The 16429-nt window shown below is 32.0% G+C and overlaps 1 protein-coding gene across 1 annotated transcript in view; it reads right to left on the reverse strand.

Moving 5' to 3' along the window:
- Positions 1–14226, reverse strand: part of LOC145275117 (protein CBFA2T1-like) — a 74531-nt gene extending 60305 nt beyond the window's left edge. Inside the window, exon 1 of the mRNA XM_080127627.1 lies at positions 14082–14226. Coding sequence (XP_079983753.1) covers positions 14082–14118 — 37 coding nt within the window. The 5' untranslated portion in view covers positions 14119–14226. The remainder of the gene's footprint in view (positions 1–14081) is intronic.
- Between the last annotated feature and the right edge of the window lie 2203 nt (positions 14227–16429).

The raw sequence follows: 16429 nt of genomic DNA on the forward strand, positions 1-16429 counted from the left end.
CATATACAGCCACATAGCCTTCCCCTCCCTTAAAAAAATAATTGAAATAATTTGGTCAAAAACTGAAAAGAAAAGGGCAAGAAATCTTTGATCGATTGTCGAAGACAACGAATAGAAAAAATATAAACAACACAAAAACAAACTTAAAATCAAACGTGAACGCAAACATTGGAAGCGAATCGTAGGTGCCAACATTAACAGATGCCATAGAATTTCAGTTTAACATATCGCTTTTTAGAGAAGAGAAACAACACAACAGATGGTCCACCACTTAGAGAGAGAAGGGGAGGGGGAATGAATTGTGTGTGTGTGTGGACTTATCTCGCAGCAGTCGTTCTACATCGCTATCTGCTGGTCATCTCCTCCCATCCCACAATCTCTCTCTCTCTCCCTCTCTCTCTAATGGGCAGTTTTTACTGTAAGAGAGAAGAAACAGATAAACAGATGGCCAACAATTTTAAAAGAGGAGTGAAAGGGTTGTGATGGGCAAGAGAGAAAATAGTCTGTCTCTCATCGTTACTATCTATCCTTTTTCACGTGGAGGAAAAAGAGGGAGAAAAATAGACGAGAAACAGATGGTGTCGGTGAGAGGCATGCAGGCGAGTAAAGGGCCATAGACAGAAGAAGCCTGTCACCAGCACAGGAGAAAGTTAAAGGGAGAGGGGGGCGAGATGACAGAAGGAGGGAGTGGCGGCTACCACCTTGCATGGGCTGGAGAGTGAAAGTGGGAGGGGCGTGCATGACCACAGAAGAAAGGACCAGATGAAGCCAGGTACATCTGGCATTGTACACACGCACATAGGGGCATAAAGAGCAATGAGATACAGACTACGCGCACACACACCGGACTCTCTAAAAGGGGCCCGTAGTACGCATTGCCTGTTTATACAAAACATTAGAACCATTTAATATTCAAATTCAATAAAACTACACCCTCCCCCCACTAACAAAAATATGACAGCAATTCGGCAAATCGATTTCAAGCTCAACTAAAATCCAAGAATACAAGCGAAATCTGCTAAAATGGTTTTACTGTTTTTTCTATTATGCAGTACTTGACAAATAATAAAGCCAGAAAGCTTTTTATCTTTTTTTAAAAGAGGTCGATTGTAGTCGAGAGCAACCCGAAAGCTCCCTTTTCATTAGTTCCTACACAAAGGTGTAAAAGAGGGTGCCACTCATTTTACAGGGTTATTGTAATCCTTGATTCTCACTTTACAATGCCAAGTGTTTTACAGGGGAAGAGGGGCACCAAATAACTTCTTTTTTTTTATTTAGTCTTTGGTATGACTCGATCAGGGATTGAACCATGTTCTTTTGATTGATTAGCAGAACAAAAAGATTTCACCCCCCCCCCCAAACCCTAATGTTTACACGTTCACGCTTTAATTTAACAAAAATAAATCCATTTGTCGGTTGCTTTTTATTATTATTTTGTTTTAATTTTATTATTATTATCATTATCATTTCATTAAAAAGTGCAAAATGAATATTTCAAACCACAAGAAAAAAATGCATTTTTTATTAATTAGAGAGAAAACACACACACACACACACACACACACACACACACACACACACAACAAAAAACAAAACGTAAACATTAAAAGTGACTGTTCTGTCCTCGTCCATGGCGGCGTGCACTTCTAAATTATTTTAAAACCCAAAATGTGTTCAATCAATTTTCTAATTCTCGTCGTAATATTCCGTAATATTTCTAGATTGTTTACACACTACATTAAGGTTAGACATAAAGTCAATTTAACGTATTTGTGCGGGTTAGGCAATTCGGATGAATGCAAAATTTGTCCTGATCAAATCCGTCGGCATTCCCAGTGGGGGTGGGGGCTACCGGCGATAAACCAATGTCTCTCCGCCTCCCCAAGGAGGAAGTAAGATCTGAGCGAACCGAACCATCATTTCAATCCACGGGTCATCCGATAAACAAGGCAGGAACAGATGCTACACTTGAATCGTTACGATAAGTGTCGAATAATAGCTAGTCCAAAACCGCTACCACACTACCAACATCATTGAACCTTGAAACAAAATCCATTGTTGGTGTGACATGACGTGAATAATGGATGGAAGCGACAAAGAAGCTGTCCCTTAATTGATCCGTCAGATTGTGGATTTGCACGACGACGTGGCCAGTTTCTAACGTATGTGTGTGTGTGTGGGGGGGATATCCAGCTTTTCCCAAAACGGGCATTTAATTAGTACCTAAATAAAAATTGTGTTAGTCTAAGAATAGAAATCCTCCTCGTAATCTACCTCGAAACTCGATTAGATGAAGACACGGAAAACATTTCTTCGTGGCACGGCCATGCCATCACTATATTCACCTTTTAACAAAATGCTTCCAATTTGAGAGACGACGACGACGATGATGATGATGATAAAGATAATGATGATGATGATGCAGCTGGGTTTCTTCATTCTCGCTGAATAACACAGCGATGATGATGATGATGACGACGACGACGATGACGATTGAAAGTTAATCGTTCATTTCATAAGTTTATTATTCACCGAAGAAATCATTTTCCTTGGTTTCTTTTTCATTCATGCCCTCAACTGGGGAACATTTATTATCTATATATATAAAAGGCAAAAATCGGTGTGTATGTATGTATGTATGTATGTTTGTTTGTAACGCTAAAACTTTTGAAAGACGGAACCAAACTTGACAAATTTGGTATCATATCGAAGCCCCATCACCCGGATGACAAATATCGAAATTTCACGTCAAACGGACCACTAGAAGTTGGTCAACTGATCAGTCATCTTCGAGGAGGGGCTCCAAAAAACCTGTCATTAACGCTAAAACTTGAGATGAAAGATTCCTCTCCCCTAAGAATAAAACATATGTTCAATATCTGCTTTTGTTTTTTCATTGTTTATACGGTCCCGAGCAACGCCGGGTAGCCCTGCTAGTTATATATATAAAAGCCAAACGTCTGTGTGTATGTATGTATGTTTGTTTGTAACGCTAAAACTTTTGAAAGACGGAACCAAACTTGACAAATTTGGTATCATATCGAAGCCCCATCACCCGGATGACAAATATCGAAATTTCACGTCAAACGGACCACTAGAAGTTGGTCAACTGATCAGTTATCTTCGAGGGGGGCCCCCAAAAAACCTGTCATTATCTATATATATAAAAGACAAATGTTTGTTTGTAACGCTAAAACTTGAGATGAAAGATTCCTCTCCCCTAAGAATAAAACATATGTTCAATATCTGCTTTTGTTTTTTCATTGTTTATACGGCCCCGAGCAACGCCGGGTAGCCCTGCTAGTCTCGTATAAAGGAAATTGCACTAATAAAAAAATGTTTCACCAGTTTCCATTTTTTTTTTTTTTCATTTATCATGGCGGCACAATCTCCAGAAAGTTTCAATTATTAAAAAATAAATAAATAAATAAATAAATAAATAAATAATATAAATCTTAAAGCTCATCGACTTTCGAAAATAACAACAATTTTAAAACAGGGGTTTAATTATTTCATTTTAAATTCCATTTAAATAAATTATTAATATTAAAATTAATTAATATAAAAAATTAATTTTTTTATCTTTCAAAGATTAAAGAATTTGATTCGAGGAAAAACATGCATTTTACATTTTCTTTGCCAAATAATTGATGAAAAGGGAGGAAGGAATTAATCGTGACGCAATCGAGAAATACTGTTTTTTCATAGGTCCAGGGTCATAAATAAATCCATACTTCTTGAGTGACTTTCTAGTCAGAAAATACTTGGTACTTCTACACTTTATCGCCGAAACTGGAGACGCCATTTTATTTCACGCATCTGCCGTAAAAATCCAAGTGAGAAATCAGTATTTTAAACCATGGCCGAAGCATGAAATAAATAACAAAACATTAAACTAGATTAACTTCCGGAAAGAACTATGAAAAAAAGTAAATAAAGAAAGTGAAAGCGAACATATATCCGTAATTGTTTCATTATTGGAAATGTTTCGATTTAATTAATGAAAACGGGAAAGTTTTTCATGAAACATTTTTTTTTTTATTATTAATAAAAACAGAAAATGAAAATGACATATTCATAATTGTTTAAACTGGGCGAGCGTCATTCGAAAACCAAAACATTTACTGTATAAAAATTTATCAAAATATAATTGTAAAAACATTTATCGAAAAGTTTGCATTAGAAAATATAATTTTAATAAAACAATTTTGTAATGAAAGCAACATTGGATTTCTATGAAATAGTTTGTTTGTTTTTTGTTGCTTTTTTTTAATTTATTTTTATTTTTTCGAGCAAATAAATAATTTAAAACATTTTTTTTTTTAAATTAAAGCAACTTTGAAGGATCAACAACAAATTAATTTAAATGAAACCGAAAAGCGCCACGGTTTGTTTTTTGTTTTTCTATTTTAACGGGGAAGTATTTTTTTTTTTTTTCTAACTTTGGCCATAGTTCAAAAATACTAATTTCTCCCTTGGATTTTTACGGCAGGTGCGTGAAATAAAATGGCGTCTCCAGTTTCGGCGATAAAGTGTAGAAGTACCAAATACTTTTATATCCGCCAATTTAAACTCATTCTCAAATGTGCAAGTTAACAAAGGCAAACATCGTTTACGACCATTTATTCTTAGTAATCGTCAATGTAAGAAATTCGAAAATGTTGTTGAAACGTTCTGCAGTTTGGAAAATAATCTCCGTTTTGAAGTTTATTTTAAAATATTATGGGGTGGTTACCCCCCCCCCTCCCAAGGGTTCTTCTTCGTTATTGTAAAAACCTGGAAACCAATGGTAGCTACTTAATTATGTCGCAGGAATGAAAATATCCAAAAATTAATAAAAACGATAAGGTAGAAATTTCGACGACAATTAGTGAAGTTTTGCTTTAAATTGGCCAAAAAGTTTTCAGAAAAGATTTACCTCCCTTTTATAACAATTAGAACTCTGGTTTGTTTTTGCAAAACTCAATTTTCTGCTATTTGTCTTCGAAAACTATTTTTATTAATAATTAATTGGATTTGTTTTACTATACACATAGTTGTCAAAAAACAAACATATAACAAATAAAGGTAATCGGTTTGAAAACCATACAATGTTTATCGGTATATTTGAAAAAAGTAAAATGGCGGTCTGCTCGCTGTTGAATATAAGTTTTGGAAAATGTGTTCAAACTAAATAATTACACAAAATACTATTAGAAATTCACTCAATATACGTTATCGTGATATAGGCGGACATATATTCAACGGGTTTCTAACAGTATTTTGTGTAATTATTTAGTTTGAACTCATTTTCCCAAACTTACTGTATTCAACAGCAAGCCACACCGGCGCACCGCCATTTTACTTTTTCAAATATATCGATAAACATTGTATGATTTTCGAACCGATTACAGGTTTTAAAGCGAGTAAAACCACTAAAAACTTTTGCAGATAGGTAGAAGAGTAAGTTATTTTGCCTTTGGTAACATTTATTTGTTATATATTTTATTTTGACTACTTTTTCGAATCTATGTGTAATACAAACCCAATTAATTTTCTACCTTATCGTTTTTCGTAATTTTTGGATACGTTCATGACTGTGACATTAAATTCAGTAGACACCATTGGTTTCACTTGAAATTCAATAGTTCAATTTCTGAATTTCACTAAATACGAAAAAAAAAAAAAAAAAAAAGAAAAAGGAAAAGACCCAGCATTTTCGAACAAAGAACAAAAGGTTTTATTGACATTAATTATTTGTTTCAGAATTTTTTAAATGTACTATTTTAAGCTTGGTTGACAACGTTTCACTCGATGTAATCTGTGTGGCTGGGGTGCATCTTGTCAAGCTTGAGGAGTATTATGTTATTCTTAGTTAATTCTTAGTTGGACGTTTAACTTCCAGAAGAATGCCACTTAGAACCAATTGTTTAATAACGCTTTTAACCGTTAGGCCGTATGTTTATATAGACAATTTTTGGTGGTGCCTTAAAATCTACTCTTACATAGCTGCTTAACATTAATTGTTATATAACGATAAAAAAATCGGCACTTCTGCATGACAGTGACATATTAGCAACAGAAGTGAGTTCGACACCTGTTCTTCGAAAGAGAAATGACATCTAGCGGTCATTATGTGAACCTCAAATATAAAGAATAACGCAAAAATATATAACGAAATAAAAAATATATGAAAACCGAAACATTTATTGAATAAAAAAATATATCAAAATATAATTTTAATGTATTTGTATTTCTTTCCAATGAGTGATTTAAGACAGTCTTGCAGTTAAGTCCCGGCAAAGTTCGACAACTCTTGAAGGGTCACATCAGTATTTTACACCGTCAAATCACGAATATTACGAATTATTAGTTTTCAAATAAAAATAAAAATTATGAAAGTTTTGACGGTGTAAAATACTGATGTGACTTTTCTAGAGTTATCGAACTTTGCCGGGACTTAACTGCAAGACTGCCTGATTTAATGTATCAAAATATAATTTTAGTTTGTCAATGTAGCAAAATAGAATTTAAAAACATGAAACGTTTAGAGGTTTAAGAATTTTTTTTCACAGAAAGATCATATAAACCTTAACATTTAACATGAAACATTTATAGAGATTAATTTTTTTTTTTGTAAAGAAAGATTGTATAAAAATGTATCAAATATAATTTTAGTTTGCACGCACTTTTAGAAAAGAGTTATCGATCCCTGTTCTTTGGCTCACAAGTGGCATCTGTCGGCTGCTGTTCTTGAAAGTAAAATACACACATTCGCCTCATATTTCTCCCTTGGAATTTTTACGGCAGGTGCGTGAAATGCAGAAGTGCCAAAAATTCTAATAATTCTATAGTAATAAGTTTTACTGAAGCGGAGAGTAGAAAGTGGATCTTGGATTCACTTTCGGTAACTTTGGAATTCTCGCTTGCCTTCCATTTTTGTTGTTAATTCTCACAGGTCATGAACGATATTTTTGACAAAAGAGAAAGAACTGCTACTCTCTAGGTTGTGGGTAGTTTTGAAATGGTGGTATGTAGAGATTTTCAATCCTTTCATAGTATTCATTCTAAATGTCAGTTTTTTTTATATGGTGGGAAAATCCAACCCCCTAAAAGGATTAGAATAAAAATGCAAATTCTCTTAATGTAAAATGTTTTTGGTGCTTATTCAAATTGACACTCATGGCGGCAATTAAAAAAAAAAAAAAAAACACAGAAAAAGAACGAAGATGTCATATTCCAAAAATCATATAAAGCGATCAAGTAGTTTTAAAGAAAATCATAATTTACGATTGTTAGCGATTTTACTACTAAACTGCATTGAACGTAAGGCTGATTTTTCACCAAGATGCCTTGATCTGAGTTGTCCTCTTCTTTTTTTATTTCATCGGAAGTAATCATGGCCGACAAAAACACAACTCGTTTAGTCGTAAAATTTGATTTGCTTGAATAATAAAAAAATTACTTGACCAAATTACGTGTTTTTTTTGTTTAATATTTCAGCTTTGCTCCGTGTGTATTTTCTTTACTTTTAATTGCAGCCATAAGCGCCAATTCAACACCTGATTTTTCTTCCTCTGACAGAAATAGAACCGATACCAGACTTTGATCCTATTCGAAATAAAACGAATGTGCTGAATGTGGGCATGCCCTGTTTATCCTGACTGACTGGATGGGGTGTGTGTCAGAAATTTCGTGAAAAATATGGAATAATTCCACCCCCTGTCTTTTCAAGCGTATATCTCATCGAAAAATGTAATTCAACCCCTATTTTTTTTTTTCAATTAAAGAAGCAAAGACCAAGGTTTCATTAAAAAAAAAACAAAAAAAAAAAAAAAACAACGCGTTTAAAAAAAAAAAAAAAAAAAAAAAGGTTTTAAACTTCGGACTTTACAGGTAAATTTCTAAAAAACACTACTTTTTTTTGTTTTAAATTTGAATATATTTATTGGTCTTTTATCTTCAATTTGTGATATATAATAATTTGGTGAGTAAATTAATTATTTACTTTTTAATAGACATTTCAAAATGGGAGGCGTGAATTAATTCGACCCCCTGTCTTTCCAAGCTTATAACTACTCGAAAAATGTAATTCAAACCCTAATTTTTTTTCAATTAAACGAGCAAGGACCAAGGTTTCATTAAAAAAAAAAAAAACAAAAAAAAAACAAAAAAAAAAAACAACGTGATTTAAAAAAAAGTTTTAAACTTCGGACTTTACAAGTAAATTTCTAAAAAAACACTACCTTTTTTGTTTGAAATTTGAATATACTATTTATTGATCTTTTATCTTCAATTTGTGATATATAAAACTTTGGTGAGTAAAGTAATTATTTACTTTTTAATAGACATTTGAAAATGGGGGGGGGCGAGAATTAAAAAAAACGTTTGACTAAAATATTATACTCGGTTTATTGGAAAGAGCATAAAATTTCACATTGACCCTGAAAATATCGTAAAAATAGAATCAATAGAAAAATTTTGATAGATTTTTAAAGTTTAAAAATTGAAAAATACTGAACTCGTAACATTCAATTAATTTCATTACTGCTTAAAAAATATTTCTATTACTTTTTATACACCTTAAATAGTTTATTTTGGAAGTATAATCCATAAAGAAAACAAAGAACCCATTTTTAAAAGAGAAATTACGAGTTTTTTATATTTTATTCGCAGTTTCGTGTTAGGGGTGTCAAAAATTCCTACAAAAATTCTGATACACAGGACGTGTAGAAGAAGACTTATGTAGTTTTCATTTTATCTTGAAAGTAAAATGGGATTTATGTAGCATTTTTGAAATTTAGTTTTTGCGAATACAAAATAAGAACTTTTTCGGATATATATAGTAAGTCAAACTACCTGACATTCAAGTCATTATCTAAATCTAGGATGCACATATTTTTGTAAAGCCATTGGAGATATTGTAAGGGAAAGATATGATGTGGAAGGGAAAGATATGCAAACTATCAGTAATCCATTGGAAATGTCATATTTCTCTCCAGAAAACGTGGATATTGAACAATACAAAAAAAAAAAAAAAAAAAAATTTCGGTGACGCCAGTCGGTCTAGCATTTCTAGCACGATTTCTCGAGACGAGCCATTTTATAAATATCTGATATTTCACAACAAATTCCTGTGGTATAAAGCAGTATTTTTTACGACATGATCTCCAAGTTATTACCAAACATCCAATGCATGTCAAGTACCAAGTGAGTAGATATGCAAGAAATAAAGGAGGAGGGAAGGGGGGCGAATAGAATAACCGAACAAAGTTATTATGTACTAGCTGTATATTTACCCAACGTTGCCCGGGAGTCTCACTTTTATTTTCGTTTTACTATTTTTCTTTAATGGACGTTACATTTCATCACATATAACTCACTTTATATAAATAAATAAATTATTAATTGATGTATGTATGTATATATATATATATATATACATACATACATACATACATACATACATACATACAAACAAATCACGCTTATTCGTATTCACACACACACACACGCTATCGAATTAAATAATAATTTAAAAAATAACAATAAAATACTTTTACGGAATTTAGATGAATGGCTCGAACTGTTTAACTCTAATCTAAGTTTTAGATTTAATTCGGCAAAAGTCGGTTTAATTCGGTTCAAATTCTGTAGAAGCACTCATATTTCTTCAAATTCCTTAAATTATTATATCTTAAAAGATTGCTTCATAAGCCTCCTCCTTTCGGTTTAGCATGTAAATAAAAATATATATATATATATATATATAAAAAACAATGTTTGTGCTAACATATATCGCATTTCGGATAAAATTATCACGTTCAATATCAATAACATTTTTATTTATTTTATTTTTTTACATGCAAAATATAATTCATACAGTTTTAACGACTTAAATTGTTAAAAACTATGGTCAACAATGTGTACTAGAGTAGTACCAACTAAAGACTTACTTTTAAAAAGTTGGTACTTAAGGGTATTCGGTTCCGTTTTGAAGGAACATCAAATTTAAAATTGTCGTTGACAAGTAGTTTTCATGATATTAAGACCGTTATTATATAATGTATTCCCTATTGTTTTCATTGGTCGCCATGTTAGTTTTTGCGCGCAATAATTCAATGCACGTGCAAAAATAAACATGCCGACCAATGAAAAAAAAAGCTAAGTTCGTTTGCTTATTTTAAAACTAGTAAACATAAATGAGATAAGACCTTTTCAGGGCATTCATTGTGAAACAGAATGGTCAACAGAAAACAAAAGTAAACACAGACATGTAGAACTTAAACAAAACCAAAATTATGAACATTTTCTTGTTTTTATTTTTGAAGAACTCCATTCGGAACAAGGAGAGACAATTCAAGAAAATCTTTAAATAATTCCCTCCAAAATGTTAAAGTTTAGTGTAACTTTTGTCCCAAGCAAAACAATAACACAAAATAAAAGCATTATCTGAACATTTATTAAATTAAAATATTTTTCTTAGATTTTATGAAAATAACTAGAATTTCGAAATAAATTATAACAGGAATTTTTTTCTGAAATGAAATGATCATGAGCGACTGTTTTTTTTTTTTTTTTTTTTTTTAACGAACTTTTTTGTTTGATAAAAGAAAAATCCAAAATGAAAGTTGTTCGAAAAGAACTTTTGATGCTTGTTAAAATAGAGTCGATAGATCGATTTTTAAAATATGTAATTTTAAGTGAAAACAACAGTACTTACTTAATTGTCATGTCGAAAATAGTAATATATCTTAAAATTACGAAACTCCATCGGGTAGAAAGTTATTTATAGTTAAAAGCAATTTTTACGGAAAATTGGGGGCTAAATCCAACAATTTAGTACACAAAATTAAGACCCCGGAAGTGGGCTCAGCTAGATAAAATATGGAACGAAAGTCACTAAACATGAAACGACATACGAAACCATACGGAAATAATTTATTTCGAAAATTATTTTAGTTTTAACACTTCTTGTGCTATCATGAAGCAATAAAAAAAATGATAAACTTCGATTTCAGTTTCGTAATTCAATTGTTTTATGATACATTAGTTATGACAAAATTGTGTGATCAAATTTGTAAAATACATTCTATCCAAGAATTAAAAAATATATAAATTAAAGAAAACTTTATTGCAGGAAATTTGTAAAATCATTTTCGTATGAATATATTTTAAATATATATTTTTTTAAAGAAATGTAAACTATGAAAGTTTAAATTAATTTTTTGAAATAAAATATTTCCATATGGATATATTTTAAATATTAAAAATATATATTTATAGAAATGTAAAAAAATAAAAGTATATAAAATACGCACGCACCAGGTGCGCTTGAAAGTCAAATCACAACGCAGAGTCAGATTCCATCCTCAGTACTTTTTTGCACATCTTTTTTCTTTTTTTTTTTTTTTCTTCTTCTGATTTGGCTTCCGGCGTCTTAATTTTGTGTACTGAATTTTTGGATTAATGCAAAAATTGAAAAATGACCATCAGTGTAAACAATACAGAACACATTGCCCTTAGATTAATAAATGAAAAATCCTTTATATAAAAGGGGATGTGCGTGTTCTCGTCGAGTGGTTCCAATATGAGGGATCAATTTACTAGAACTTTGGATTAGAAACTGAGCACCCTTTAAAAATATTGATTTTAAAAAATTTTTATTATGGTAGATTTGGACACTAATCTACTAGACTAGTGTTCAATCGATAATCCGTTGAAAAAAAAAAACGAAAATAAAAAAAATACACTGGAGGGGGGTATTGTAGGTCCATTTAATTTAATCTTATGTTGGGCTTGTATTACTGAACATAGATTCGAAAAAGTTGTCAAAAAACAAAAATATAACAAATAAATGGCAAGATAAGTTACTTTTCTATCTAACTGGATATATTTTTCGTATTTTTATTCAATGTAACATGTTTATTCAGCTCGAAAACCATACAGTGTTTACTGATGTGTTGGAAAATTCAAGATGGCGTCTGACTCTCTCTTTAACACGGTAAGTTTGGGAAAAGGTGTTATAAATAAAAAAAAAACTGGGTAAAATACTGTTAAAAATCCGCTCAATATATGTTACCGTGACATATGTTGACATATATTCGGCGGGTTTTTAATAGTATTTTGTCTAGATTTTTATTTATAACACCTTTTCCCAAACTTACCGTGTTAAAGAGAGAGTCAGACGCCATCTTGAATTTTCCGATACATCGGTAAACACTGTATGGTTTTCGAGCTGAATAAACATGTTATATTGAATAAAAATACGAAAAATATATCCAGTTAGATATCTTGCCTTTGATAACATTTATTTGTTATATTTTTGTTTTTTGACAACTTTTTCGAATCTATGTGTACAGTAATATAAACCCCTTATGTTTTATCCTTATTTCATTTTATTTTATTTATGGTGGGTATTATTTTATTTTAAGACTCGTCTCACGTCGTCCGTATATAGCAAAATATATTTTTGTAGATTTCGGTGTGCTAAAAACGAATCTGAAAACCGTTTCCGTCACACAAAAATAGTTTTCATGAGATGAAGAAATTACTTTTTCGAAAAGTGGGTAATCACTTTTCCATGTAAATTTAACTTAGAATTTCTGGCCACCTGAAAGAGGGGGCATTTTTTGTGTGTTTATTGGCTAAAAAGGTTTTTTGTTTGATTTCTTGGTGCTAATGCACTTACTGATCCGCGCTATTTTTTAAATCGTATTTCTAAGTTTAATTAAAGTTTTATCATATGTTTTTTTTTATTCAATTGTAAGGCTAAAGTACAGAATAGGTATAAAACACCCTTCCCTCCCCATGTTAAGAATGGCTTTTTAAATAATAATGTTATTATTTCAGCACGGATCAATAAGTGCATGAGTACCGATTTCTTTTGCATGGTATTAACCCCTGAACTCTGGGAGTATTTTCCATTTCACAGCCTAGCCTTCGTTTACGCTACGCGCGAGCATAAACGAAGGCTGTTAAATGTGCACTCGCGTACCAAACTGCCTTGTCACAGTGTAGTATTGGCGAAAAATTAAAATTAGACGACAAACAAGTAGTTTTCCAAATATTAAATCATGTTATCACGGGTGGCAATTTTGTACGCTTAACTTCATTCCATAACGGGTACGCTTTTTTTTCAGTTTTTTTTTTTTTTCATTTTTTTAATGCCTTGATTAAACTAAACAAGTACTTTATTTATTTTTTCCCCTGGCCGACCCCCCCCCCTCAAAAAAAATTGTGAAACTCAATTTGTCATTCACGATTTCGTGATCGTAGGGTTGCGCGCTCGCGCGTACCTGGATGACCACCAGCGTCGCCAGCGATAATATAAGAAAATACATTGCTTAATATCCGGACTCGAAAACCGACTGAAATTGTCATTTTAAAGGAAAATGTTAAAGTGGAAACCAAGTGAAAATTTACCATTTGTTGTCTATAAGCGATAGACTTTTCCTTACTAAAAACACAATATCAGTTGTTCTACGCGATGAATTTTCGTAATTTTTGGATATATTACTATTTTCGACAAATACGTAATATTGCTTTTGTTTAAACAATATTTTTTTAAATCGATCAGTCAACTAACTTAAGTAACAAAAAACATTAACCAATGTTACAACACGAAATCAAATTAAGAAAACAGCCTAGAAATTAAAGAAACAAAAGAAATATATAGATTTTTTAAATGGCGATTTTTTTTTCGATATAATAAACGGGTGTGTGTGCGCGTGTGTGTGTGCTGTTTCTCTATTCGATCTCGTGTTGAAATATTGGAATTTTTTTTAGCTGCAATAAAATGATATACAAAAAAATCTTATTGTTTTGGCATGTTTAATAAAGTTATATTTGCTCTCAAAGTGTAAATCCATTTTTATCGAGCTTAATTAATTGTGGCAATTTAGAAAAATCTTTATTGAATATATATATATATATATATATATAAAGGGAAATCGACCAAGACAAGGCATGAAACGACTTGATGTAAAGAGCTAACAATAATAATAATAGTTGTAATATTTACATATTACTGTAATATATATTACAAAAAGCAAATACATGAACAAAATAATTAAATGAAAATAATAAACTTGATAACTCACCGACAGAACGGCCAAATTTCAACATATTTCCAGTCATTTGGCCAAATCAAAAATAGAAATTGTGATTTTTTTTTCCACAAACAACAGTTATATTTTTTATGTATCTTTTATTATTATTTTTTTTTTTTCAAATATATACACATATATATTATATATATATATATATATATATATATATATATATATATATATATATATATATATATATATACCCCTGGGGGGGGGTAGAAATAAAATCTACCCCAAAATAAGACAGGAAAAAAAAAGTATAGCGGATTATTGAGAGAATAGCAAAATGTAAGAGCTATTCACTTTCCTTTTCAAAATAGAAAATAAACGTCGATTCTTGTTTTTTGCTGTTGTCGTTTCTGCTACTTCCAAACGGTTTGTTGATGACGGGTTTTAATTGCGCTGCATATTATTTACTTTAATTCTTAGAGAGATGGTGCAATCTCTAAAGGGGGAGCAAAAAAAGGGGAACATTGGTAAACGAAGCGACACTGATCAAGCCAGACGCGCGGAGCATCTGAGGACTCTCTCACACGCACAGAGAAAACAACAGTCTCCGCCACAACGGCCGCGGCTGCTGCTGATCAGCACTACAACTACCACTACTACTATTCGTAATGTTATTGCTGCAAAAATAAAAAAAACTGTCTCCACGACGACGATGGTGATCACGACTGCTGCTGATTACTACTACCACCACTACTACTATCCGTAATGTTATTGATGAATATTATTGATAGTATCTGAAGATTTGTTGTGAATTTTAGCTTATTGTTGTTTGTAGTAGTCATAATAGCTGTGTTGTTCGGTACTTCCGGGGTAATAGTACTTTCTGGCTTTTATGAGTGAACGTTTGTTGTTTGTTTTTTTTTTTTTTTCAAAGGATAAAAAGAAAACATTTTGACAATGCAAGGCATAAAAAGGGAAATTTTAATTAGATCACATCAGAAAGAGAGCGAAACATAATGCAGGTACTAGTAAAAAAAATATACCGAAAAATATGCAGATAGAAATAGAGAGTGGGGAAGACAAGCAGATGCGACAAAAAGATATGATGACGTTGAAGAGCGTATGAATTTACGGAGAATAGGAAAAGCGAAAGTCTTTTGCCAAAAGATAAAGAAAGAAAAAACTGAGAGAGCAAGAGGGATAGATAGATAGATAGATAGATAGATAGATAGATAAGGGGATGAATAATAAAGAACGAAATCGAGATAGAGTATAGCAGATTTGGCGAGAAGTGAGATAGAGAGGATATTTTGTTCATGTGTGGAAACAAAGTTAGACACAAGGTCAGTTTATTGTGAGAATTCAGCTCACCTATAAAGACGATAGTATGAATGGGTGCAAAATTAGCCTTGATGGAAATTTTCTGTCGAGGGAGCCCTAGGCGATCGACCATAAACCACTACTCTTTCCCAAGGGAGGAGGTAATGCCTGGAAGAACCTATCCCCCTTTCCAGACTGATCAGAAAAGATACAATATTTTGATCTTGACCCAGAAGTGAGATAAATGTTCAAGAAAGACAGAGAGTTAATAAAGACAGACAGAAAGGAAGAGAACGAATGAATGGAAAGGTTCGAATAAGAAGACAGACAGACAGACAGACAGACAGACAAATAATGAATGACTAGTGAGAGAAAGGGAAACTCCGAAAGGAATATTTTCCGGGTCATGAAACAGAGTGAATGAAGTAAGGGGGAAATGAAAGGAAAATTAAAAGATAAACGAGAAAAATATGGAGGCAGAATTTATTATTATTATTTTTTTTGTTTTCAGAAATTAAAGAGCTAAAAGAGATCCACGCATATGTTTCTGTTAGTTGCATTTTACTAAAATAGAACTATATATATATATATATATATATATATATATATATATATATATATATATATATATATATATATATATATATATATATATATATGAAAGAGTGTGTGTATATGTGTGCGTGCGTTTCATGTGGAAGAAGTAAAAATAGTGGTTTTTAATAACAGAGGAAGAGGAGGAAGAAGAAGTAGTAAAACGCCAGAGCAGCAGCAGATGGGGAAGTTCCCAATCAGTGTGAATTTACGAAGCCAGTTGCCATCTGCTTATCTAGGAGGAGAGCTTCCACAGCTGTCATGTTTTCCAGGAAGAACTCGTCTCATTCTCCCTCCACCCCCCTCTCGTAATGATCAGCACCCACACCCTCCCCCATCACTGCAAGGAATCTTCCATACCCTTTTCTTTCCGCCTATCTCTCGCCTCCTTCTAGAGGGGAAGGAGTAGGAGACAACAACATCGATGAAGACGACAGGAGCCGAAAAAGAAAAAAGAGAAGACGATAACTACGTAT

Source organism: Euprymna scolopes, chromosome 1 (assembly GCF_053919585.1).
Source record: "Euprymna scolopes isolate OS-2025 chromosome 1, ASM5391958v1, whole genome shotgun sequence".
Taxonomy (NCBI): Eukaryota; Metazoa; Mollusca; class Cephalopoda; order Sepiida; family Sepiolidae; genus Euprymna; species Euprymna scolopes.